Here is a 27,895-nt window from a genome sequence, read left to right as displayed (position 1 = left end):
CCTTTGCCCGCCGGAGTCCGGCAGTCCCTGGTTCGCTCCCCGAGAGCCTCCGGGGGGTCCGATGGCGTGCGCCGCCCACCAGGCACAGTCCTCTGCGCCGCCGAGGCGAGGGTTTGGGAAACCCGAGACTCCCGGGCAGACCAGGCTTTCTGCTGTTGACAGCTCTGCTTCCGAAGAGGGTCAGCGGTCCACAAGTTCACTCATCTGTCGGTAAAAATAAGAGAGCAGCTCCCTCAGAAGATGACGGATGTGACCGCTCAACAAAGTGAATATTCGTTGTTGCCAGGAAATGTTGAATTACTGTGCTGAGTTTTATAAAAATAAGACATTGTGGCTCATGTTTGGGTAGATTTTGATCCTCATTCTCTACACTTTTAAATTTTTACCCCCCAAACATCAATTTTATTGAAGTAAGCTGCGGCCAGAATATGCATATATTAAACACATTAAATGCCATTGATTTTTCACAGAATCAATGCATTCACGTAATGTGTGCATAGATTTCATTTATTTAAAAGTAACTTCACAATTTAATGCATTTGACCACAGTTCTGAGAAGGTATATCAAAATTTAATTTTATCTACAGATTTTGTTTCCTTCAGAAACAGAAGCAGAAATAGAAATGTTTTCCCATGTCTTTACATCCTGATATTGCACTTTCATGGATTATTATTCTAGGACACTAACACAAATTAGTTGGAGGAACCAAATGCACTTCAAAGGTGACAGCATGGGAACTCAGAATCTCAGCAGTTTCTGGGTTATAAACAATCTTACTGATGGCTGCAGAGTACCAGGGAGAATTTTTTGTACTTGACATTGAATTGAACAGATCACTTCATTTTGTTACTGTTTCTTCATTCAATCAGTAATTTCAGATATATAAAATGTCGAGGATACATTTTGTAATCCCCTTCTTTCTTCTCTTTCCCTCCGTCTCTCCCTTCCTTCCCCCTCCTCCCTTTTTTCCTTTCCTTCCTTCCTTTGTTTTTCACTGAAAAGAAACTGTAAAATTAGTTTAAATCTTTAGGGGTGATTAGGTAAACTACCACCACCACAAAAATCATAAAGAAGTGGATGGAATCTCCAATATCAAATTTGTCAAGATGATCTTGACCAATTCCTGCTTGGGGCTTTTCTCAATGCTGTATCCTTTGTTTCCTCGCCGTTTTAGTCAAGGCAGTCCATGATTCATCTTAGATAAAGTGAAAGTAACAGAATCAAGCATGTTGACAGTTAAGACCAAAGCATCTTTTCCTCTCTTCCTTCAGAAATGGGGGAAATTTTATACTATTTCCATTGTTAAATAGTATGTATCATCATTTGATACTTATAAGGTAGCTTGTTCTTCATTTTAGTTAAGCCATACAATCCCACAGGATTAAATTTACATACCAAGAAAAGTGGAGTTTTATAACTTAATAACACAGCTGTTTGCTTACTAATTTAATTTTATTCCTATGATAGGAGAACTTATTTAGATACGTTGTGGCTGGCATGGAGTAAAAGATCCAAGGAGATTTACTGAATGGGTTAAGTGTACGCAAACAAAATGAAGTAATTCTATTCTGAACTAGGTAAAATGACTACATGCACAGACCCGAGCTCCCACACCCTTGTTTTACATAGTCACAGTGGCATAATCAAAGTGCCTGCCTTTTCCCTTTAGTTTCTATGAATAACTGTGAACATAAAGATAGATTTTCAATGTCTGGTCTTCATTTCTTTCAACTTCTATCTTTCTATCTTTTTTCTTTCTCCCTTCTTTCCTCCTTCCCTTTCTTATTTATCAGAAATAGTATTAAGGTTTTTTTCCTCTGACTGTTGTTCAGAGCTGTCATTATAAGAAAATGGAAAGGGGTTAAAATTAGGGAAAATAGAGATGAGGATCTGTGTCTCGCCTTTGAGTTTTTGGTAGACCTCGAGCCTCATTCATTTACTCACTCCTTCATTTGTCCACTCCTCCAATAAATGTTAGTGTCCTCTAGTAGTCAGAGGATAAATGAATGCTTCGCCCCTCGTTTCCACTCTTTCCCCCCTTTCTACTCAGTTTTTTCTGACCTCATCCTTCTGTGCTCCAATAATTTTGTGTTTTTGGTTTTGTTTTTGATGAGAATGACAAAGGAGTTGGAGATGGAAGGGCTTCATCACCTAACAGTGGTTGTCTTGCCTCAGGTCATTGTACAGGTGTGTTAGGTACAATGGGCACAGGGAATAGGGAGAGACGAGAGGATGTTCAGGCTGTTTCATCCCTTCATGGGCCCAGAGTGCTTGCTCCCTCCCTGAGGAAATGAAACTGGACTCTGGCTCCTTGGTGCTGACAGCTGATTGGTTTGCCCATTGGTCTGTGCTGAGGGGTGATTAGGGTGGCAGTGTGGGCTCTACACCCCATGAGGTCTGGAGAAGTCTCTTGTATCTGAAGGAGAAAGAACTCACTTTTCCCATGCTGGGTGTAATTCCCCCTTGCTTCAGTTCAGCTGTCAATCTGCAGGGCCTTGAGGTGCCACACTGGGCGGTTGGCTGAGAGAGTGGGCTGACGGGGGTGTCCATTAAAGGCAGCTGGAAGCTTCAGCCTGTCTTGTCCAGGAACTTTAACATGAGGATGTATAGGTGTTCTAGCAATTCTTGAATGCAATAAATTTATTAGAGCAATTAAAAATGTGAATTTTATGAAAATAATAAATTTTTTATTACTTTAATAATAAAAAAGCAATACTTTAATAATTTATATTTAAATTCCATAAAAGGAAGTAAATTACAAAATATGAAATTTAAAGAAACAGTGAATAAAAATCTGCTTTTTCTCTAAGCCAGCAGATGGAGTTGTTGGAAAAAGTACTGATTTTCATAGAACTGTTGTGCTTTCAAAACACACACAAAGAGAAACTAAAAGACATAAATGGTACCTAATTTAAGAAAATTCATATAAAATATATTTGCAAAATAACTTTCAAAGTAATTCTTATAAATTTAGCTTATAAAGACATTTAACATCTACATAAATTATAAATACTCTTAAAAGAGAAAGAATTCTAAAGCTAACATTTTTAGGATTTAAAACTTGATTTCTCTAGGTATCATTTTTAAAATATATTCACCATTGAATTTTAGTCATGAATTACTGAGGTGGTTTATTAAGTTATTTGATATTTGCTAAGCCTTTATTGCACTTTGCAAGAACGGAATTTCCTCCCCCCCCCGAATGTGATAGAATTAGTTTAGAGATTGTCAGGGGCATTGTGTTTTGTCCTTTTTCTTGAGTTATATACTAAAAGTTATAGTTGCTGGGTTTAATATATAAAAGTTGCTTGAAACCAAAATCAAATCGGACCTTATTAGGCAAGGATAAGACTTCGTGGTATGAAAAAAACCACAAATGCAAGTAGAACACGATACCTTACAAACTGCTGTTATGAACATTAAATTACATTCAGTTAGAGATGTAGGAAAAAAAAATAGCTCTTTGGGTATCAGACTAATAATTTGTTATTGGGTTATTTGTAGTTAACCTTTTATTCACTTATCGCAAAAGAATTTCAAGAAAAGGATGAATATGCCAGAAATGTGGCAAAGAGTATCATTGGTTAAAAAAGACCATTCCAGGATGAGCGAAACTGCGTGTGTAAATTAAAATGGATTATGAAACCATGAAAGCTTGAGTTAGGAAGATCCTGTCACTGTGAGATTCCCACGCAAGTCTGGTCCACCCGAATCTGCTGACTCAGGAGGCCCTGAGCAAGTCCGTGGCACAGCAGCCTGCAGCGCTGTGCGCGCTCTGCGCACTGTGCTGACAGGACCACAAGCCAGCGCTGACTCACACGGATCTTGAGTTCTCTCAGGATGTCGTCAGTAACTCTCTAAACTTTCAAACTAATTCAGACCTTGAAAAAAATTGAGAAAGGCTGAGAACAGTTGTTTCCTAATTATACCAGCATGTTTTGCTGTGTAACTGCTTTCAGACAGTATGTTTTTCCTTTTCTCCTCCTTTTGCTTCTCTCTCTTTTAAAAAAGTCCACAAATGGACTTAGGCTGCAGAGCACATGCTACCACAGGAAATAAAATCTAAATTTCAGTAGGGAACTTTTTTTTTTTTTTTTTTTGCAAAAACTGTTTTAAGTGCTCAGGTAAAAGCTAATATATTAGTTTTAAACATGCGATTGGGTTGCTAATGATCTCCCAGTGGATTGTACTTCTTCTCTTTTTAAACTGCATTCTCCTGAAGCTAGTCCAAATTCCACTACCATATTAACTCTTCTCTTATGGCAATTGTTAATGTAAATTTCTGAGGTCTTTAGTGATCTAAATAAATGTCAAACCTCATAGGGGTCTATTTCTTCAGCACAGTTGACTAACAAGCTATTGAACTCAAAGTTACAATTTCAAAATAGTCATTGTCACAAAAACTTTAAACATCAGTGTTTTTCAAGGCAGCTTTTACTAATTTGAAAATGAATGTTGATCTTGCAGTGGATTTGTTGTTTTCCTATGCAATTTAAAATGTTTTACTATATTTGATAATTTTGGTTGGTAAATGGGAATATTATAAATCTTACCAAGGAGAATAAATGATTTGGGGTTTATTGCTTTGTGAAGCAAGTTCTCGCTGTGTAGTTCAGGCTGGCCTTAGACTCACTTTATAGCTCAGGCTGGCCTCGAACTCCTGGTAGAACTCCTGACTCAGCTGCCCCAGTGCTGGGATTACAGGTGTGTACCACCCCCACCCTTTTAAAGAGGACATAAAACTTGGTCTTTTTGAAGGCAAAGCCAAGCTGCTGTTGACTTTATGTCCTTCACAAAACCTTGATAAATTCCCAGTGCCTCGAGGAACTACAGAATTGCTCTACTATTAGACCTATTTTACACTTGTGTTTTTGTACTGGGGAATTGAACTCAGGTCCTTGTGCTTGCAAGGCAAGCAGCGGAACCACTGAGCTAAGTCTGAGGCCCAAATCAGTTTATTTTAATAGACTTTTTGCTGTGCTGTGTTATTTCTTAAAGTCATAGCTTTGCCTATGCTGTACTTTTCAAAGAAAACAAACTCTCTACTTGGGACCTACCTCAAATCATGTTTAGATGGAGGAATCATATGTTTATTTTTTGTTTTCATCTACTGGCTCTGTATGTTTAGAGTTGTTATCTTTCTCTGTAAGCCTCACTTATAGATTGTAAAACGATCTGCTGACTACATGTACAATAGACATTTAAGAAGTCTATATAAACACTAACGATAAGGATGATGGGAAAGCAGTGTTGCAGGAGGTCTGAAAACCAGACTCCGGCATGAGGATGCTGACTTCATGTATCTTGCTCAACTTCTACTTCAAAATTACATTTGCCTGGAATGGAACTATGCATGTTCTTTGAATGACCAAAAATCATCTTAGTAAGTCCATCCTTGCCCCAGCCTGGATGTTATACACCCCAGTTTTCTGTTCTAACTCCTGTGTGTGTGTGTTCCCCGGTATTACTAGATGTTTAATTTTAGTCTAAGTTGCTTAATTTCTAGGGTTGAGCTCAGACTTTAGAGCATCTTGCCTCAGCTTCCTGAGTGCTGGGATTACAGGTGTGCATTGCCATGCCTGTATTAATTCCTTTAGAGTAAGTTTTGTATAAAATACATAGAATTAAGACTTACTGTCTTTACTTTTATAGGGTATGTGAAAATGAAATGCTTGTAGACCTCGTTTCTTACAGTCCCCACCCTGTTTGCATTGATGTATAATCATTTTGTGTGTGTGTATGTGTGTGTGTGTGTGTGTGTGTGTGTGTGTGTGTGTCTTTTTTTGGTATATATGCCTGAAGTATTGATTTGTTGTCCAATAATTTTGCTTTACCTTCTTTGCATTCTATTGATAACTTCTATGTGGTAAAACACCATGTTATTGTATTTTTTTTACAGATTAACATATTATTGGAAAAGTAGTCCAAAGTGCTTGCTCTTATGTTATATCCTGAAGACAATTTTAAAATTTAGAGTAGTGAAATATACAGTTGTTTTCAGTTAAAAAAGTCAAATAGGTTTGGGAGATACTAGATTCATCCTACAGAAATAATTCATGAATTGACTGTCTCTTGGATGGTTATTGTCATATCTTTTCACATTTCTCAAATGACATGCATACTTTTTAGTTTATTTTTTGGATTCTTAAGAATTTTACTTTATAGTTGTATATAGTTTATGCTATATTAATATCTCCATTTTCATAATTATTTCAGGATGTAAAGCATGAACACAAATTGGTTGAAATAAAAAATTACCTAGAGCTGGGGATGTAGCTCACTGTTGCCACACAAGGTCCTGAGTTTGATCCCCAGTACCAAAAAAAAAAAAAAAAAAAAAAAAAAAAAAAAAAAAGAATGACCTACATTTTAGTTTGCCCATTATAGTATGAACAAGGTGTTGTTTCTATGACTCTTATTTTTCCCTTCATAAAATAAACACCAGAGTATTGCTTTATGGTCCTAATGATGTTACTGTGTTTTAGGCAATGTAAATATTTTAATGTAATTTTTATTAATACTCAAATTATATTGATATAAATGAGAGAAATATGTTTATACAAACTGAATATATTTTAGGAATATTTTTAAAATATAGTGGAATACTATCTTTATCTCTGTAATAGAATATGGGCTATTATCAGTCATTACAAGCTCCAGCATAAGTTTAATTGAAACTCATATACTTCTTGGCCCATAAACATTTTGTGGCTAATATTAGATGTCCACATGAAAATACAGCTGTGTTTTGGATTTAGCATTCATTTCACAATCTCTCTAGTATTAACACTCAGGCCCTTGTGGTAAGAATGTTTTAGTAGTTTGATTATGGGCATTTTATTTCTTATGCAGGAGTAGGAGGATAGACTGTATATGTTGAAATAAATATTTTCGGAGTTTTCAGAGTAAGAATAAATAATTTTTGTCTCTGTGGATTGAAATTACCAGATGCCTTGAAGTAAGGAGGAAAGACCATGGGGAAAAAAACCTCTGAGGAATCATTGTAATTTGTCCATGTGGCAGGGCTTTTGGAAGTTAAAACTGGGAAGTTGTTCTCTCTCTCCCCACTCTTCTTCCCTCCTGCCTTCCTTCCCTCCTGATGCAGTCTTTCCTCCCTTCACCCCCTTTCCTTCTCTTTGACTTGCTCTTTCTACTGTCTAGCACATCAGTGACTAGTCTTCTGTATTAGCATCGAGCTGTTACAAAAGAATGAATTCGTATCATAATATTGTAACACATTTTAGAAGAAATTCACTATTTCCAGATGTAGGTAAGGAACAGAGGCAATATGTCCACTTCTTAGGTGAAAAGAAAAATTGAAGGTACTTTATCATTCTGGGCTAATAAACGGCTTCCTCAAAAGTATAACCCAGTAATAACAGAAAAGTTTTGGAAAACATTATGTATAAAAGCATAGTATGGAACAGACTAGGACAGTGAGTTTCATGGGGAGCATGACCGTTTTGGCATAGCCTTTTGCTTGGGCTCCCTGAGATCTGGTAGCCCCTTCTACAACTGATTGAGCCCTCTTGCTGGGCTTCTGTCTGGACAGAGAAGGCTGTGTTCTGATTAATGCTATCAGTGATGTGCTCCAGTTTATTATGCAAATAACAATGTAAGTGTTAAATAGGCAAAAATATTGTAATTTAAAAATATCAAAAACTATAAAATTTGAAAGCAATCTGATATATTTAAAAGTAGGACATCTTTGGAGAATATTTAATAAATTAGTAGTAATTCACAAACTATATGTAAGTTTTTTGATCAATTAAATTTTTTTACCAATTCAAGAAATTACTCAGCAGACAATTTAAGACTGAACTACAAAAAATGAGTAATTTCTTTGAAAAATAAGATTATATTGTGTGGAAGTTTAGTTTCATCAAAATACTTGAAAATATCACACTTATATTTTTATGGTGGGGTTCTGAAGCATATTTCTCAAGAGCTTTATGCTAGCTATTTATTATGCGTTACAGATGACTTAAAGGTGCCGTTTTTCTCTCCTGTCCACACACCGCAGGAATAGCTCCTACAGTTCTGCACAGCGGGGAAGGTCTTTCCACGCCCCCGCATCTCTTCTTAAAGCAAAACTTAGGCAAAGAAAGTTCTGCAAGTGTGTGTGCATGCATGTGTATGTCTCTGTGTGTGTGTGTGCTTTGCTAGTTTTTCTTGAGAAATACACTTCAAATTATGTTACGATTTTTCTTTATCTGTATTTTATGTTCCACTTGTTGGAAGAATTTTAATCCTTTTTCATATTTAATTTCTAAGTGCTTTCACAATTTATAGTTTTTCTTATTTTGTTCCAGAGTCTTACTTTTTATGGTATTATTACTATTTTACATATATAGAAGAAATTTTCAAAATGTAAGCAAAAATCTAGAACAGGATATCAAAAAGACACACACAGTTTCATTCCTTAGACAAGAAGGACAATAAAGAGCTCAGCTTTATATCTCAGGGGACAGATAGAGAGTTACCATATTCGTGAAGAATACTCAAGGATTTTTTCTGTGAAGACAAATATCTTTGATTCTTTGCAGTTTGTAGGCTGGTCGTGGGAAAGCGTTGCTTAAGTATCTGCACTTGGAACTGCCTTCTGCTTCTGCTACTAGATCTGTGATATTGGACCTGTTGCTTAATCTGTGTCTGAGTTTCCACTCGGTAGCAAGGCTTCATAGATTCCAGTATTGTTTGGAAGATATTCAGTAATCATCAAACATCACAAGCCATGTTTGGCCAAGCACAAAAGTTTTATTGTTACTTCTTTTGTCATGATCTTTGTAGAGGTTTTAAGGACACTTGCATGAGGGACAGTGGACCAAAATGCATTTCTTGTTTCTTTTAGGAAGGTTTTCCTCCTGTTCGTGTATCTGGACAGGAAACCCAGGAGAACCTAACAAAATACACTCCATAAGTCCCATAAGCTATTGTTCAGGGCTTTGCAGTGTGAGGGTGATGTGAAAAGCCAAGAGGCTCACCTTCACACAGAAGAGCAATACACCCGTTGTTGCTCACCTCTCCCTTTTAAGATGTGGATCAATTTAGCCTTAGGAAATCTTTCAGGAACGTATTTGAGTTAGTGCCTAGCTGATCACATGACAGGTTCCCAATGTCTTCTTGGTCTAATGAATTAAGCTGATTTTGTTCAAATGAAGACATGAGGACATAGGCAGAAGCAGGTTGGAGCATAAGTAGTAGCCCGATGGTACAGGCTTGTGTTTCGGTCTGTGAGGTCAGGGTTGGTTTGCTTAGCATACCTGATATCATTACAGGGGCTATTAAGCGACAACATAGATGACGGTTAACTTGTCACAAAGATCCTGGTATTTCCTTCTTCCTCATATATCCACCTTTTACCGGGACCTGGACCTGGGCTCAGAATGAGGGAGGAGAATGAGATGAGAGCTCCTGCCTTCGCAGAGATGATATACTTTACTATTTTATATTTATGTAGTAAAAACCATTTTTTAAACCACTTTTCACTGTTGCTCTGCAAACTCTATGGAGTAAGTTGAATGATTATACCTAACTTATTCTAAGCTGCTCCAAATTTATGTAGATTTTGCCTAGAAGTTTTTCAAAATAGTATTTTAACACAAACATTCTAGCTAACGCTAGAAAGTAGGACTTTGTCATCCTTTTTAGAAAACTGGTGAACACATGTACTTTACAGAATTTTTGTGTGTTGTGATCCACAGCACCCTCCCCACAAAAAACAATTCAGTAGATAAAGAGTAAGAACTGTAAATCGTGCCTACAGTAAGGTACTGTATGTGTGGGTGAACAGTTACTGTGAACACGTGCGGTGACATTATTCAGTGGCTGCTTCCACCATCAGTACATGAGCAGGAACAATGATCACACATAGTTCCCATGGGCAGGATGACATTAAACAAGGGCCACGTTAATTGCAATTCTTACCTGGGGTCTAGCTGTCTGCATCTTGCCTTTGGTTAGTCTTTCATCATCTTTGCAAATTCCTTGCCCAGGATGAATAAAAGGACTCTGCCTATTTCTCATTTGGTTTAAGGTTTGGAAGGTTTAAAAAAAAAGTTTTCAGATAATCACTTGTCCCAGAATTACTTGCTTTGGGAAACAGAGATGGGAACATGTATGTTGTCAATGAGTAAAAGTAAGGTTGCCCTGCTTTAAAAATTATTCATGGTCTCATTTTGTGTTGACTCTCGTTATTCTGATGCTCTCCCATAGTACAGCTAACACCAGTCACTTGAGCTCTTTAATGTAATGTAGTAAGAATTTGGGTAAAAATGAGTCTGCTGAACACATCTGTATGTTTATGGGAAAAGTTATATTGATGACTTTGGACTTGGGCCTGAAGTGGAATAGACTGGATACAAGTAAAATGCTTATTTCTGGAATGTTTCCAGTGTATGTGTTGTCTTATGCAGCAAGGATTTACCTGAGGATTTCCTTCTCCTTATCTTTCTTCCTCAGACTTTTATTGCACTCCGTTCTAAGAGCATCCCTTTGGTAATGTTTAAAGTGACAAGAAGATGAATCTTCCGTATTGGAAATTATTAATGGGTACAGTATCATTACAGAAAAAGTAGAAGTCATTCATCTAGGTCAGCTGGGTTTTAGAATGTACTGTTATGAGTTAAATAACTTACAGGCAAATATCTACATTTACAATTTTGCTAGCTCTGCAAGAAGACATATCAACTTATAATCCTTTGTAGAGCAAAGGAGCATGCCTGTTTCTGCCTACTCTTACTGGTGGTGCTCATTGATAAACTTTTAAAATCTTTGCCATTCTAATTTCAATCCTTAAATTTACAATGAGCACATATCATTTACTGTGTGTGTGTGTGCGTGTGTGCGTGTACATGTACATGTGCACTTGCACAAGCCCAGGCATAAGCCTGGCCATAGTTTTGCCTAGTTTTCCCTCTGGTCATGGTGTTATTTATTGTGTTTATTTGTTTATTATAGAGACGTGCACAAAGTAACTTGACATGCAACCATTTTATCCAGTGCTCTGCTTTTATAACCTGACCATGACTTTTCACAGTTGTGATCTTAGTTCACAGTTTTTACCAGTATATACTTCTTAAGTTTTATTTATTCAAATTTAGAGACTGTTGTATTTCCTCAGGATTTTTGTCCCTTGTTCAGAAAGGCTTTTTCCACTCAAGTTTTAAGAGAAAGAAACTGCCCATGATTTTATTTCATATCCATCCTATTCTGGCTTCTTGATTCAGAATAAACTTTTGATGAGTCTGACTTTATTTGACATACATACTAAATTAGAGAATTAGCTTGCATGTTTACATCATGAAGAAAACCAGTTGTCACAGTATAGATCTAAAAACCCATTTTCCCTTTATCTATATGAAATCTTTTCCAGTTTTCCTTTTTAAGTTCATAGTTCCTCAAGGAGTTAAAGATAGAATTTATCCAGTACATGAAATAAACAATTAAAACTCTATTACAAGCAAATCAATGAAAAAATGCAAGATATTTGTTTTCCAAGCAGTGCTGTTGTCATAATTGTGCTTTTGTGCTGTGGGGTCTCAGATCAATAAAAGAGGATGTCACATTTTGAACATTAACTGAGCCCAGAGGGGTAAATAAAAGATTTCATTATGTTTTTTTTGGCTCATGTCATAACACTAGTATCACTTAAATAAGCTGTTAGTTTCGCATATTTCTTAACCTATGACAAGTTTTAAGTTTTGGGTTGTGATTATATTTGGTTTTTTATTATATTTGGTTTAATATTAATATTAAAATTAAAGGCCATAGCCCATATACAATAAAGAAAGATGGAGGAACTCAGATTTATTTATAACTAAGACGCTGTTTACACCATAGTTTGTCTTGAAAACCAGTCATGTGTTCTACCTAAAGCTAAGTATCAAGCTATTTATTGCATACATCTTATTTAAACTGAAATGCTACATAAAATGCTAAAGAGTTATTTGCATCAGTGAATGCTTTGTGTTCCTGTTATGGTGCAAGACATGAATTGTGTATTTTTTGTCCAATATCAGGAACATTTATAAATCTTTAGCTATTTCATTTTTTGGAAAGATGAATTTAATATGAGTTTCATGATAGAGACACAGGTGAGCAAAGGGCTTTTAAATATGTTCTCTAGCAATTTTGCTTTTTCATAAGAATTAAAGTGGGGAAGTTTTTAACTTTTAATATAATATAAGGCAATACATTTCATTCAGTTTCTGGAAGGCTTTAGTTGTCTTTATATTTTAGTGCATCTTTTGTGAAATAGAGGAATTTTGTTTCGTTGAAGAAAATGAGCTTACATCAGCAGAGCCGCAATAATTTTTTTATGCAAAACCTTTAACAAAAAATTAAAAATTTGGTAATCACTGGCATACTCATATTTCCTCCCAGTCTTTTGTTCCAGAAAAAAACTCTGATTAGAATAGTCTCCCTAATTATTAGAATAACATATTACAGAAGAAAAACTGCAAATTCCCCCCAAAAATAACCTTCATAATTGTACCCCTCAAATAATTAGTTGATAATATTTATGTATGTTCTTTTCCAAACCTTTCTATACTTAATGTTTTACTTGAACCATTTTTTGATGATGTTAAAGCCTTTGCAAGCTAAATTTTCATAGCTTCATAGTATTTATGCAGATAATTTAATTATCTTTAGTTTTTGCTTTTTTGAGTTCTTTTATCCATTGTAAAATATTGCTGCAAATGAAATCTCTTCCACATAGAGTATGTCTTTCCTCATTTCAGATAACTGAAATACGATTACTGTACAAAGGCCATGTATCATTTAGTTAAATGCTTTTCATATAATAAATTGGTGCCTGCTTGGAATCCTGTCAACAGTGTGTGAACAGTCTCTTCTCTCAGATCCTCAGTGTCGTTAGCATTTCAAAATGTCCTTAAGTATTTGACAGTTAAAAATATCCTCTTGTATAAATGCCTCCTGTTCATTATTATACATTTGCATTGTTCATAAGTAATTTATTGAGGGCTTTGCCTAGTTTTCATTGTATCTTGGCATTTTTTCCCACTAAACTGAATGAGTTTATTTATTCACCATCACAATGGCAGAGGAAGATGGAGAGAAATAGACAGTTGCACACATGACAGTTTAATGCTTCTGCTCAGCTCGGACTGTACCATGTCAGCTGTTTGTCACTGACTTACAGACACGGCCACCCAACTTCAAGCAAGGTGAGACTGAGCCTTCTTGTGTCCAGGACAGGAGACTATATGTGGATGAATAGCAGCAATGTCACAAAAGTATTAGTCTTTGCAAATCAACTCCTATTTCATTATTTGCCCTAATTCATGGTTTTCCTTCAGTTTTTCACAGGATTGTTTTTTAAAAATTATTGCTTCAGATTTTATTTATTTTGGGACATTTTCCCTCCAATGTAACTGCAGAAGGTTGAAGCTAGATGCGTAGCTCTCTGCACAAACTAAATTAAAATAAAAATAGGTCAAAGATCTAAACATTAGAACAGAAACACTGCACTGGAAGACGTAATAGGTAAAATTCTGGAAGATATAGGTATAGGCAAAATCTTTCTGAGCAAAATCCTGGTTGCACAAGAAATAAAACCAATCTTTAAAAATTTAGAATAATACAAAAAATACAAAATAAAAACTCACCTCTGCTAGTCTAGTGGTTATGTAATCACACTGTTAAGTTTGCTCCTGTTGTTTTTATTATAATTAGTACTGTAAACTTAAAACTATTTTGACATTCATAGATGTCCTACAACTGCACAATTTATTATTGACCTTTCTGAGATTTCTGAGTCAAATTTGAGAATATTTATATTCTGCATCCATATAATTTATATCAAAGTTTGCTTTAAAAGTTGAAAAATCAGTATTATGTGCACAATTATGTATGACCAAGAGACCGACTTCAGAGCCAAGTACTATGCTGTGGTTGAGTTGTCGAGTTTACTGCTGGTTTTCTTTTCTGACATTTGAAATTGCCAAATACCTTCAGGAGGCTTTAGCACACCTGCAGGCTCAGTGACATCTTTCCACACAGATTAAAAAAAATCTTTTGGGATTTCTGTTCATTTTGCTTTCCATTTGATCAGTAACTTTATGTCATACAACAGTCATTGTCCTCTTCTGCTGATGCGTCCTTCCTCCACGTTGTGCCTGGACAGCACTCAGCTGGAACATTCTCCTTCTCTGCACTTTGAAATCGATGTCCTTTTTGTCAGACAGCTGCGCTCCTGTCAGCTTAGAGTTCCTCTTCACTCTTAATTTGGAGACTGTATTCCTGAACATGTTGATTTTGGTTTTCTCGATTCCTGTTCTTATCCCCCACGCCAGCCTTAGGCTAGGAAAACGTGGTGGGAAGTAAATGTTTGGTACTTTTGTGTGCCTGCCTGAAAGTTTCTAAATTTTAGTAATCTGGTAGAGTTTAAAGGATTTCACCTTGCTCTGAAATATTTGTGCCCAAAAGCACAATCCAAAAGCAAATTCACTTTGGATTTGCATCTGAATCAGAATTTGAACTGTGGAAGAAATAGGAAATTAAAATCTTCACCATCATACACTAAAGTCACCATAGCACAGTAGAAGGATGAAACATTTTACTTTATTTTTATTTTATTTAGTGAATGTCTCCTCCATGGGAAAGGTCTTTAAGGTGCCCTGACAATGAAAAATGTTGAGGTCTTTTCAGGCACCTAGGCAGTGATAATTTGTGTGTTGTATTGTTCTAGTTTAGGTCTTTTTCCTGCTTTACTTTCACCTGCCTTCTAATTAGCAAGTTAGAATGCCAAAGAGCAGACCAAACGTCAAAGTGTGTGTGGGGTGTCTTTGTGGAGATCTGGACCTGGTGTGCCCCTCATTGGACCAGGAATTGAGATGTCTATCCGTCTACATGCTACGGGAATTCAGTTCTCATCCTGTCTCCTGTGAGGAATGGTGCCAAGCACTGAGGAGATGTTGGATAAGAAGACCAGAAAGATGTGATCTTCATGGAAGCCCTCACAGAAGTTGCTGGGGTCAGGGATCATCAGCCAGTAGACAGAGAACTATAGGTGACGTGTGTCTGAAGAGAATCAATGGGGTGTAGGACAGGATGCAGGAGGTAGTGCAGGTGCCTGGATGAGGAAGGACTTCTTGAGTAGCTGAGATCTGAGGGCAGGCAGATGAGAACCAGCTGACAGGTGAAGAGTTAGAGAAGCAGAGATTTTTTTGGCAGAGGGAACAGGAAATACCCAGAGCTGGAATGAAAGAGCACATGTGGGGCGGTGAGTGACAGGAAGCCTGTGAGCCGAGGGGAGGCAAAAGGAGGCAGAAAGATGGGTGGAGGCAGACACACAGTTCTCTGTAATCCAGGATTAGCAGCATGTGTTCTGATTTATGTAAATTCAAAATCTATGTGCAATTCAGACAGAAAGGTAAAAAATAGAGTGATGGAAAGATCTGAGCTCTTTAACATCTTATCTTCATCAAAGCAAACATCGGCAAAAATATTCATTGCGAAGAAGCAAAAAACAATTTCCAGACTCTCAAAATCATTTCAGGATGACAGTGTATATTCTGTTGCTTGGATTTAGGTTTCCCTTATGTTTTGCATAGACAGAACATGATCTTAGCAGCCCTGTAGGAGGTCCTAAGAGCAGCAGGTAATTGTTAAGTTTACACGGACGTAAAATCTGTTGTATCATGAGTTGCCCTGAAGACAGTAGGCTGCTGATCCTTGAGGTAAACTGTAACTCAGTCTGCAAAGTTTGTCCCTTACCCGTTGATGAAACTGTTTTCTAAACAATGAATCTACAGGCTTTGACTTCCAAAATTTTCATTTCGGGGACGTGGAGTACCTTGGGCCAGCAGGCCTGGCCTGTGAGTCCTCACTTCCCGCTGGGCTCTGGAGGCACAGGACAGGTGTGAGGAGTGCAGATCTTGTGACCATGTCACCAGCTCAGTGAGCAGTCTCCATTCTAGTTGGATGGAGAGAAACGTGAACTTAAATCTGATCATCTTCAGACCTGTCTGCACTGCCCTACGTAATATAATACGAGGGAGAGCCTCATTTTCGAAATGCCCTTTGTCTGATAGAGGAGAACACATCTAGGCACAGTGAGTGGGGTATTTTCACACAGTGGTAAGGGTCGGTGGGCCTGAGCAAAGTGGCTGCTTTGAATATGTGGATCCTCCAAGGGAGCTGCACACCCTTCTGTTAGTATTCACGTTGAACAATTGTTTTTATTTGCAGGCAGAAATGAAGGTGGCACTGTCTGCTTACTTCGGGGTTTGTTGACGCTGTCCAGTTCAATTTTTGTCTGCAGAATGGACTTTAACTTCCTTGTGAAAGAACCCCATGCTTACATTTTCTCCTTATCCAGGTGATAATAGACTTGAAGTTCATGTCACTCAGAGGAGTACAGTCCAAGCGGAGGACAGGTGCCTTTATTCTTCTCTCTGATTTGTTAGGATATTTGTGTTTTCTGAGTGTATTTAGAACACCTTTTGAGGTAACTGCTAAATCCTGATACCATAATTGCAAGATTAAAGGAAGCTTCCTCATATTGTTAGAAGTGTGCATGAAATGAAATCTATTCATAAGATATCAGAACCTTGGGACTTCAGGGTAGACACCATGCTAATAAGAAAGGCAATAAAGTACTCGTGTTTTGCCAATAGTTTCTAGGAAGAAAGATGTCACGATAGACCATTTCATCACAGAGTAACTCTTCTTGCCAAGAAGTGTGCCCTATGCCTAACTGAATTTATTCCTGCTGTGATTTAACTTCCTTTCTTTTAGCCAGCTCTCCAAAAAACAGACAACAAAGGTCTGCTTCTTTGAGAGGAGTCTGTAGAATTGAAGGCAGTGAATGAACCATCTTTTCTTTGTAGAAAGGAGCTCACCTATTAGGCTTTTCCCATAACCCAACTTCATTCTCTGACGTGTTTTTCTCATGATATATGATCTCATCCCAGGGTTGTCTTATTAAAAGAAAAAAGGAATGGTGACCCACGCCTGTAGTCTCAGCAGTTGGAAGGCTGAGGGAGGAGAATTGGAAGTTTGAGACCAGCGTGGCCTGACTCAAAAACAAAACAGTAAACAGAAAATGAGGGCAGTAGTAACAATTTCTGGTTAATCTTGATAGTATAAAAAGTAATTCAAGACAATTCATTTCCTCGTGAATATATTCCAGTGCTCTTGCATAGCTAGTTTTGGGGAAAACTTCACTGTATTGATTCCATGCATTCCGTAGACAGTTTGGAATGAATGCTGATTTTTATTTTCTCCTTCATCATTACTGTATTTAGTTAGTGATTCTAACTCTGCTGCTTATTGTTGTCACCATCGGATGTAGGAGAAGCTCATCAGCCTTGCCTGGACTTAATGACTTTATTTGTGAAATTTGAAAAATGTGATAACAGCTTTATAAAAATGCTTTGCTACATACCTGCTTCAGAAGAATCACACTCAGTAAATGAATTTTTCTTGCTGCATAGTTTTATTTTTTATAAGTATTATATGAAATTAACACCTTCATATATATAATTTAATATGCACTTTAGTGATGTAATTAGGTTACTTCTATCTCAGTTTTATACTTTTGTAATAACTGCTGATTCCAACCATAGACTGTAGAATAGACATCAGATTTATTGAGTTTGGTTTGCTTTTTACAAATTAAATTTGGAAACTAGTCAGGTTTTACCCTCAAGTGGAAATGGGCTGGGTATCTTATTATATTTTAGAATGGTATATATTGAAGTTAAGAGGATGTTTTATATTTTAATGTTCTTTATATAGTTTTGTAGAGAGTTTTACTTTTGAACTGATGAGCTGCTGTTTCTTTACTTAAATACCGAGTAATTATTTTTTGACTGCTTTCAGTGTCTTGGAAAATATGCTTTAATGCTCTCATATAAAATACTGTATATTAAGTTTAAATTTTACTTTTCATTTCCTGTTTGCATTTTGAATTTCTATACTTATATTTTTATAAAAGTAACATAAAAATCGAAGGCTGCTTTCTTTTGCAGGGATATTTTGTATGTTTTGGTTTATTTTCTTTCAGTAGATGGGAAGGTTTTTCTTGTCTATCCCTTTTATTGGCCTGGTGTACAAGAGAAAGAACGTCTGTAACACTTGGGGTCCACAGTGTCACCGAGAGCCTCTATGGAATCAGCACCGTGTGCCCAGGTGTCTTCCTCTTGTCTACTCTTGTGCCAGGCAATCTTTGGAAGCAAATCCTGAAGTGACCTTCTTCCAGCAGTCTGTTACCATGTTATGGGGAAGAGAAGACAAACACATTAAAGAGGTGAAGATGGAATGCAGTGTATCCCCAAATATGCATACTACATGGTTTTAGTAATTGCAGAGATCATCATGATTAATGAAGCTGGGAAATGCTTTCTTTTTTTGTGTGAAAATGGGATTAGAAGAAAAGAGGTTGTTATAACTATGGGCTCATAAATCAGGCTGAGTTCCTAGAAGTGCATCTCAAATGTAGAAGGTACACGGTGGATATGAGGGCCAGAGGTTCAGGTTATGGTCACTGCTGTTTGGTCACATTTAAAAGCACACAGTAGGACAAAGCTAGCAGTGTCCCTGGAGCTCCTGCCTGCAGGGCTGAGTAGGGAGGTAGGGAACACACAGCTTGCGCAAGCACTGGGGACAGCACTGCTACTGGGGCTGCCGGGCCTGGGGCTCAGTGGTGATGTAAAGGGGGTGGAGCCTCAAGCCAGAGTGGGGGCGCAGAGACTCACGTGTGCAGAGGTGGGCTGGGGGAGTGGGAGTAAGAAGCAGGCATAGGATTTACACTTTTCTGGAGCCCACTGTTAGAGTTGACCCTGGATTATACAACAGACATGCACAATGTAGTGATGAGCCTCATTGGGAAGTCACGTGGTGTTCTTGTAGCAAACGAATGGCTTTAACGTTACTCACTCTCAGACGTAGTATTGACCCTTTATTTCTCTTCTTTTTTTCTTTCTCCCATATATATTTTGAGTTCCTCTTATTTGCCAGAAACTGTGTTAAAGGATTAGAGACTCCTCTTAAGGGATCTGGACTCCAAGGAGATACTTTATGCACTTTCCAAGTCATTGTAATGTCCCTGGACACCCTAAATGGAACGCTGTCTGCTCTCCTCTTACTATTTAAGAGTTCAGATGCATCCTCTGGCACCAGACTGCAGATTCCCATCCACTGTGCAGCCTTTCTAGAGCCTCCTAACCTTCACTGTCCTCGTGTCTTCAGATCTTCCCGACTGTTTCAACCATGATGCAAAACTGTGCACTTGTGAAAGCTGGAAGAGCTCTAGTGATGGTTTATGTAATGATTTTTAACACGTAGACATCATTTATGGAAAGACAAGGTGACTCAGTGAACAGTGACATTAAGAGTCAGATTTGTACCTCTAGTTCAACAGTCACCTGCCTGACAAAGTGCCCAGGGTCCGGAAGTATGCACTCAGTGAATGATTCAGTCCTACACTCCGCTCGATCTCAGTTTTGTTGGGAGTAGGGTTGTATTTAAAATTTGTATTGGTTGGCTTGGAATATCAGTATAGAGCTGAACTCATTGCAGATGATAAGAATATACTCGGGCGTAATTGTTACAGACTGCTTTCCCATTTTCCACATACCAAGGACCTAGAGATTGTGAAAGAAAACTACCATGTTCATATTAAGGCCAGTGGCTTTTGTGTCTTCATTTATGGTTCCTGAGCCTTGCAGTGAAGCAGTGGGCATGCTGGAGCCAGCGGCCTAGTAGAAGTAATTATTGATTGCTTAAATTTCAAAGAACTGGGTGTACGACCTGCAGATACTTTAAAGCTAGCTCATGTAGCCACCCGTTAGTGGGACTAGGGATTATGTATTTATGGGACTGCTAAGAATTACTGTATTTCAGAAATCAGAGGCAAATGGCTCCCTTTTTGCACATAGATATTTGCACCCCCAAACTGCAAGCTCAAGGCACAGCTACTTCAGTACTGCATTCCTCGCAGAGATGCTACTTCCCAGAACGTACAGGTACAAACATAAGAGTTCTGTGACACCGCTTCACTTTTTGAATGATCTTACTAGGTTGATATCCATCTAAATACAAATCATTGTAGGAGACTGAGGCTTGGACTACTGCCAGGAAAGAACACAGCCTGGAACTCTGGGAGGGTGAGTATTGGTCCTAGGCTATATGGGTGCAGGCTCGTTCTTGATGCGATGCTGGGCCTTGTTTCTCACCTGGGTGATACATGTGCTAAACATCCAGGCTCTCCCTGCTTCTTCGCTCTGTAGATTTGAGCATTTCAGTGGGTCCCACCCCTCTAACGTAAGAAGGCAAAGGCGACACCAACGTAAGAATACATAAGCAACTCCACCAACAAGTTCAAACCGACTGTGAGTCAGGAAGACACTTTCCTACCCTAGCAAATGTAACAAATCAAGTAAAGGATGCTAACCTTGATGCACAGTAAGAGAATCTTCACTGTATGTGTCTGCATAAAATCGTCTTCCTAAGTGCAGAGTAAGCCTCCTCCTCACTTCACGCCTTCAGCTATGGCACAGTCACCAGAAGGAGTAAGGGAGAGTCTGGCCTACTCTCCGGTTTCCCTTGTCCCTGTTTTGTCCTTTATATTTCTGTCTCATCCCCCAAGTCTTCTAGAAGTACAAGATGAAGAAGGAAAAGTAATCATTTGATGTCTACATTGCTTGGCTTTGATACATCATGGAGCCTATCAAGAAATCTTAACTATCTTCAAGTTTTCTATTTAAAATTTTTGTTATTTTAAACAAGGAATGTAATGAGGGTGGGGAGAGAAAGAGGAGGAGTCAAACTTGTAGCATTGTGTGAAGAGATACGGTGAATTATAGAAATGGGAAATGCCATGGAATATATCTTGAAAAGTATTTACAGCCTTTGTAAGTATTTTTTCTGACAGGGTGACTCATTGTAAGAGAAATGATGCAACACTAGTACCCTGAGAAGGGCATAGCAAGACCCAACTAACGTTTATTTTTCTAGAAAAGTCTTAGCCCTTTGCTCACCCACTTCTTCAGTTACAGAATAAAAGTTTTCTTTGGATTATGCTCAGTTAAAAATTCTACCTTAAGACATATTTTAGTCTTCTATCACTTTCTTTAGTTTTAAAATTTTAGTGCATTTTTCTTGCTGATGACAGCCTGCTGATGTGGACTATTAGGGTTGACATGAATGGATTACAAACCAATGAAGGTGCATATCTTTCTAATAAAGAAGCAGCAGCAGAGATGAATGGCCTTGAAATAATACTGCTAATGGTTAACACTACTGTAATAAACTGCCCATTTTGTGAGATTCTTCACTGCTTGTAATTATGGGGACAGAAATTCAGCAAAATTTATACTCATTTATTCTAAAGATTAACACACCAGTAGTAACACTAGGGCAGGACCTTTTTATTCTCCTCAGTGATCCTTAAAGAATTAAGTAAAAGTTCTGTTGATTACTGAGGCCATAGAAGAAGGTTTATAAAATCAAAACAATTTCACAATAGTAACTAACTGGTGGCACACATCTGAAGTCCTAGCACTCTGGGACTTCAAGTTCAAGACCAGCCAGGGCAACTTACTGATCCTGTCTCACAAAGAATGGTGGGAGGAGGGGGAAGCTGTGGATTCAGCTCAGCATGAGATCCCCAGTACCACAATAGCAAGAAAATCTCAAGACATTATTTGGCTTTTCCAGTTTTTGAAAATTTGTGCAGATGATACCAATGCTTTTGCTTGTAGGTATGAGCCCAGGCAGTGGTGACAAACTGTACCACGTAGCCACAGTCATCACTTTAACAAAAGCCCCCAAATTGTGACCCACATTTTTACATGACTGTTACATCATCCCTTAAGTGGACATCTTTCTGTGTCACATGAAACAGACTGGAAAGTGGGTGTGGTCTCTGGAAGTGCCACGGGGACGCTCATGGAGCGGTGTGTGACGGTGTGACCCTGTGGTCATGCATCATTTATGTTCTCCGCCAGCATTTTAGTGTCAGAAGCAAATGACAGACAAGGGCCATGTAACCTGGGGAATTGGCCCACAGAGTTTTGAGGAGAACAGAGTCATCTGTCACTTCAAGAAAATATGTGACAGTATTTGTTCTTAAATCTCAAAGTCATACTTTTAAGTTCAAAAAGAATCTTCGAACACTTGTGTGTGCCTTGGTGAGGTCATCTCCTTGCGGATGATAAAAGGCTTCTCAGGTGTGGTGAGCCATAACTTTAGGGAAGGCAACATTTTGATGCTGTGTAATGCAACGTGTTGGCATTTAGATGCTCTTCCAGATTCAGAGAATTTATATTTTGCAAATGATCAATGCATAAATGACAGAATAATACATGGCCTGACGATCTACCCAAACATAGGATAGACTTGTAAATTTTAATGTAATAAATATGTTCACTTATGAACTTTTAGATTTAACATTACAACTATGTCTAAAGAAACTACCACTTATGGACTCTTAGAATGGTTTCAAAGAATAATATCCACAATTATGAAAAAACTATCAAAATACCACCTTTAAGATTACATATCTCAATGAAGACAGATTAATATACAGCCATAAAAATAAAATATAAAAACTACAAGAAGCTGGCAACTTTTTAAAAAAGAGATTTGAGGAAATATTAAACATTCTACACTTCTAGCCGGGTGTGGTGGCACATGCCTGTAATCCCAGCTCCCAGCACTCAGGAGGCTGAGGCAGGAGGATTGCTGTGAGTTCGACACCAGCCTGGGCTACATAGTGAGTTCTGGGTCAGTCTCAACTAAATAAGACCCTGTGTCAAAAAACAAAAAAACAAACAAACAAAAAAAAAACTACCTTCTTACATTTTGGTAATAAAGATTTTTTTTTTCAAAGAATATGTTAATAATGTTAAATTGTGATGGGTTTATTATGGTTATTTTAAAACAAATTGATAAAGACAATGTAATTTTAACTTAAAATACAGTAAATAGGAATGACTGTAATTAATATAAATACATGTTCTTTTTTTCATCTTTGATAATTTTTAAGGCATTTTACAGAATTCTTGTATAAGAATGCTGAAATGTTTGAATACCATTGTGCCATTCTATGAAGATTTCCTACTGGCAGGGGTTCAAAGAATGAATAGAAAACAAATGTAATAAAATACCAGAATTTAGAGACACAGAACTTCAACATTTGTATAATCAATCCTCTACACCAAAGGAAATTTAAATTACTGTGTTTGGTAAAAACTGCTTATTTAAAGGAATCAAAACTTTTAATAAGAATAGTTTCAAATCATAACCCATAGAATTGATCCAAGCAGAGAATTCAGTGGCTATTTTAACCTAGAGCAGAAATGAGCTCAATGATCCTTGTTTTTACCCTGCAATTTACCCTCATTTTCAGATGGAAACAATTTATCATATGTTGATCAGGGATCAGGCAAAATCAACATTAGGGGAAAATGTTATTTATGCATTCTTGCAAAACATTTGTCAAATATAGTAAAAATGAAGTATAGCATTCACAGAAATACTTTAAAGTGCACACACACTCTTTACAATGGTGCTGACAAGGCTAGAATACAATGACAGGGTTAATGGTTTTTCTGTCTAAATGCGTAAAGATGTTTGTGTGCTTTCAAGATAAAGGACAGTTTTTAAGGGTGCAAATACTCATGCTTATTAGTGATTTAAGGATGATTATAAGACTATTTGGAAAAAATAGCAACTCCCCATTTTCTATATTCTTGTACTATTAGAACACATAGAAGAATCTTTATAGTCTGGGGTAGGAGGTAGTATCTTAAATATAAATCACACAAAACATAAGTCAGGAAGGGAAAAATTAGTAGATGTCACAACATAAAACTAAGAATTCTATATAAAATATTTACCTCATTTAAAAACAGAAAATGTCACTAAGAAATACAATTGCTAAATGATTAATAGCTACACTCTATAATTCCTGTAAAGATCTCTTATAAAGCAATAATAAAAAGTCAAGTGAGTTAAAATAAAAATGGTTAAAGTTAAAAATACTGTAATAGAGAAACCAATATTCAGCAAGCGTATTAGTCTGTCAAATTGATAATATTATCAGTATCTGAACCGTTTGGTGTTGATTGTGTGTGAATAGGCAGTAGGCATTCATGCTCAGTGAGGGATTTTTAACGTGGACAAATGTGTGTATCTGCCCTAGAAATCATACTTCTAGTAGTGAATATTTGGGATATTCACAGATATGGTCAATGAGGAAAGTAAAGGTGCTTTTTTGATAGTGAAAAGTTGGAAAAACTTGATCAGCAAGTATGAATCAGTTAAATACATGGTAACAACCATTTTGACATATTTCTCCATAGTCTTGAAATTACCTGCTATTTTATACACACAAAAATAGTTATTTTCTAACATGTTAAGCATGAAAATATTATCATTCTTCTTTATCAAAACACTGAGCTTGCAAATTGTGTGTGTGTGCGTGCCCACACGTCTGTTAGTCCACTTCTACATGAAGGAAAAAATGGTCCCGGAATGTTATGCAGCAGACTGGAGAACTGCTTTACATTAATGATGCAAAAATTTCTCTTACTATTTGACTTTCCTTTCTTTTTTTTGTAACAATCATATATTAGTGGTAAATTTAATTAGATTGCAATCTTATTTTTGCCATAGACAAAAACTCCTTGAATATAATAAACTCATTAAATATTAATTGAATTGGATTTTCCTGGTGAAATGAGAACACAGTCAGCTCAAGATATGGGTATAATTTCCATCAGGATTTCAGCTGTAAGTGAGTAATTGTAGTTACCCTTGACCCATTCAGTTCTAGTGAGGAAACTTGAGTGAAGCCCTCCATCCCTACCAGGTCATGGACTGCCTTCCAAGGTCCGCAGAGCTGCCCAGGCCAGGCTATCCTGTGACCGTCTCTGCGATCCGGCAGTCAAGGATGTGAAGAGAAGGGCACAGTCCACACGCTTCTCTCGCGTCACAGCTTGTTACATAGAAAGTGTGTGGGACTGACTGATGGGTGGAAGGAAAATGATTGTGCTGTACGGATTCTTCATATTACCATCTATAAAACAGAATTGAAATTGCATTGTATTAAGTAAGACTTCTGTTAAAGGATTAACTTTTTGTAGTAGAGTTTTTAAAAAATTAAAACCCCTGTGGCTGTGGTTTTACAAGGAATACCTGAAAGTTAATTCAGATGAGAGGAATCAGCTTTACCATGAAGCGTATCGTGTCCCTGAGTGTGGTGGCTGCATGTAAGAAGTGTGCACCTCCACATGACCTTTAGTGCATCGGGAGGGAATCACAGCAGGACGTAAGTAAAAGCTGGCTAAAAACTGTCAGGAAAATGCCAGGTAAAGGAGACGTAGGGTCTCCATGTGCACAGAGAGGGAAGCGATTGGGTTTAGGACAGCTGAAACTTAGGACGCAGGCAGCTCTTGGAGGTCCTGGAATGGATTTCAGAAGGAACTAAGAAACTGCCAGCAGCTCTTCGATTCACGTATGCAACATTATGTTTCTTCTGACAGATGAAGGAAAACGTCTTGACATATGTTCCCTGACATTTCTGACCTGAGTTTTTAAGCATTATTGCTTTATGAATGAGTATATGAAACCTGAGTTATCATGCAGGCAGGGCACTAGTGTTTAGACCTGCCCATGTTGTCTGTATCTGTGTGCTTTCTTACAATGTCAGTGGCTCTCCTGTGGTCTAAATGTGTGCATTATTCCCATCAGCTGCCATGGAAACCCCAGAGTAGGGCTTTTACGCAGGAGAAGCTTGAGACACTGACGAGTTAATGTTCCCGGTGTCATCTGCTCTAGTAAAGCTGGATGGATTTCCCACTTTTACATCCCAGGCCTTCTGGTCCTTTCATGGTGCTGTGCTATTTTATTTTCTTCTTTTCATAGTTTAATCACTCTTCAGCTTATTATTTGTTCATGGAATTTATGTTGCTCTTTCATACTACTGAAAGAAAATTTAATCATTATTTTGGAGCTTGAAAGAGTGAATGTGTCTTAAAAATTTAGCTCTAACGGCTTACAAAGTTCAGTGAGCTCTTGCCTAATTTCCCTGAGCATTTATAGTAGGCATTGTAGCATCTCCTTGAAAGTCATATAAGAAATAACAGTGTGAAAAAGGACACCTGTGAAAATCTGCTGGATTCATTTCAAAACTTTCATTCTTCACCCTACCTCAGCTTTCTTGGCTGTGAGGCCAAGAATACAATATTATTTTAAGCTTTTAATTAAAAACACCATGAAGGTAATTTATTTCACTGAAAGAAAAAATTGTGAAAACAAAACTTTATGCTACTGCTAATTTTTATTTAATGGAATTGAAGAGCCCCAAAGCCACATGCTATGGAATCTTGGTAATGAAGCATCAGGAATACTAAGTTTTTGAAAAACAAAGGTCAGTGTCTCAATGGCAATGAAGCCAAAAAGAAACAGGCAGAAATCGTGGAAGATAGAGGAGTGAAGGGGAATGGAGCAGTGGAATCCATAACTCACGAGGCAGCAAATGGGCTCAGTGTCTTGTGCCTGGATGCGCCTTGGTTAGTTTAGCTGCTTGGACATCACGTTTCCCTGGACAAAATGCCCAGACCTGGACTTTTCCTGACAAACTTGGATCCCTCTGTTGTCCTGTGGGTGGATCTTTTCACAGGCAGTTCGACATTCATAGGGGATACGAGCCTGGGGTGATATACACCTCTACACTAGAAGGGGAACGAAACACGGAAGTCATTTAGAAGATGGGCATGATATGATTCTGCCTTTTTCTTTCATGCTACATAATTCCTGCCAGTCCATTTTGTTTGCTGCCAAGTCCTCCATAGCTGGCCCTGTTGGAGAGGACCCAGGCACAGACGGCTGCTTTGCCTGTCTCTGAACTCACTCTTGCACGTATAGTTGGCACCTGCACATGGTTAGAAAACAATTCCTTACAAAGCAGTGCCAGGCAGCACCATTAAAACTACTTTTTTTTTTTTCTTTAAATCGTGGCACTTTTCAAAGATTCCGTTTGGTTGCAGTTGTTTTTATGTCTTCTTGTTTACAACCATTTTACTAAAACACCCAGTTCTGTCAATTTCATCTCCAAATTGGAAAATTTCTTCTCATCAGTACACTTCTTTTGTGGTTGTCAGTCTGTGCCATGCCTGTTTCATTGTCTCTGGGTCCAGCCCTCCAGTCCGCCCTGCCTCCCCACCTCCCAGTTTGTCTTATGACCTGTTTTTCCCCTGTCATCTACATTAAGTCATTTCATCTTTCAAAAACGATGTGTGATTTTCCATTGCTGAGAAACTAAGGAAACTCTTCTCATTCTACACATTTCAGGGTCTTGATTTTTGCTCTCACCCTTTCTGTCCTATGATTTCATCCAGGCATTCTGCATTTCATCCAGCCAGTGTGAGCTTTGTGTACTCATATTGTTAATTACCATGTAGATTTGGCTTTGTATAAATAAGACCCTGCATAACTGTGGTGTACTCCATACAGAAGTTTAATTATCTGTCCGGTAGTGTGCTAGATAGAGTTGATGAAGGTCGACATGACGGATCCATCCCAAGTGGTGCTTCAGGAGGGCAGACGTCCCTGGACAAGCTTTGCCTTCAGTGCGTTAGTGTTGCCTCTGCTCCGTGTCTCCATCATGTGTGACGTGAGGAAAGGGGCCACTTCCCTTGCGTAAAGCGTTCATCCGGGAATCCTCAGGTGCCATTGCCTTTTACAGGTCACTGGGGAGAACTCAGCCCGCTCACCACACCTAGGCGCACAGCAGATTGGAAATTGTCCTGTTTATCTCAGGCAAGTACACGTACAGTTAAAGTTTCTGTTACTGCAGGAGGAATGGGAGGACAGAAAGCGGGGACCAGCCGGGCTCTGGTACACTAGCTAAGCCCCCGC

At 37.9% G+C, this 27,895-nt stretch overlaps 1 protein-coding gene across 9 annotated transcripts in view; it reads left to right on the top strand.

Moving 5' to 3' along the window:
* The first annotated feature begins 166 nt into the window (after positions 1–166).
* The window catches only part of Gria2 (glutamate ionotropic receptor AMPA type subunit 2), a 128,135-nt gene continuing 100,406 nt past the window's right edge, over positions 167–27,895 (top strand). For 5 of the 9 annotated variants that reach the window (XR_780981.3, XR_780980.3, XR_780979.3 and 2 more), the window contains exon 1: positions 170–265. Coding sequence is in view for 6 of the 9 variants with exons in the window: in XM_010627956.3 (XP_010626258.1) it covers positions 241–265 (25 nt within the window). In the remaining 3 variants the exon portion in view is untranslated. Of the gene's footprint in view, positions 266–5,350; positions 5,385–27,895 lie in introns of those variants that run through there. The other 4 variants (XM_010627957.3, XM_010627958.3, XM_010627959.3 and 1 more) reach the window with 3 other exon arrangements.

The sequence above is a fragment of the Fukomys damarensis genome, unplaced genomic scaffold (assembly GCF_012274545.1).
Source record: "Fukomys damarensis isolate Sample0158 unplaced genomic scaffold, DMR_v1.0_HiC HiC_scaffold_38, whole genome shotgun sequence".
Classification (NCBI taxonomy): Eukaryota; Metazoa; Chordata; class Mammalia; order Rodentia; family Bathyergidae; genus Fukomys; species Fukomys damarensis.
This window is presented reverse-complemented; position numbering and strand designations above follow the sequence as displayed.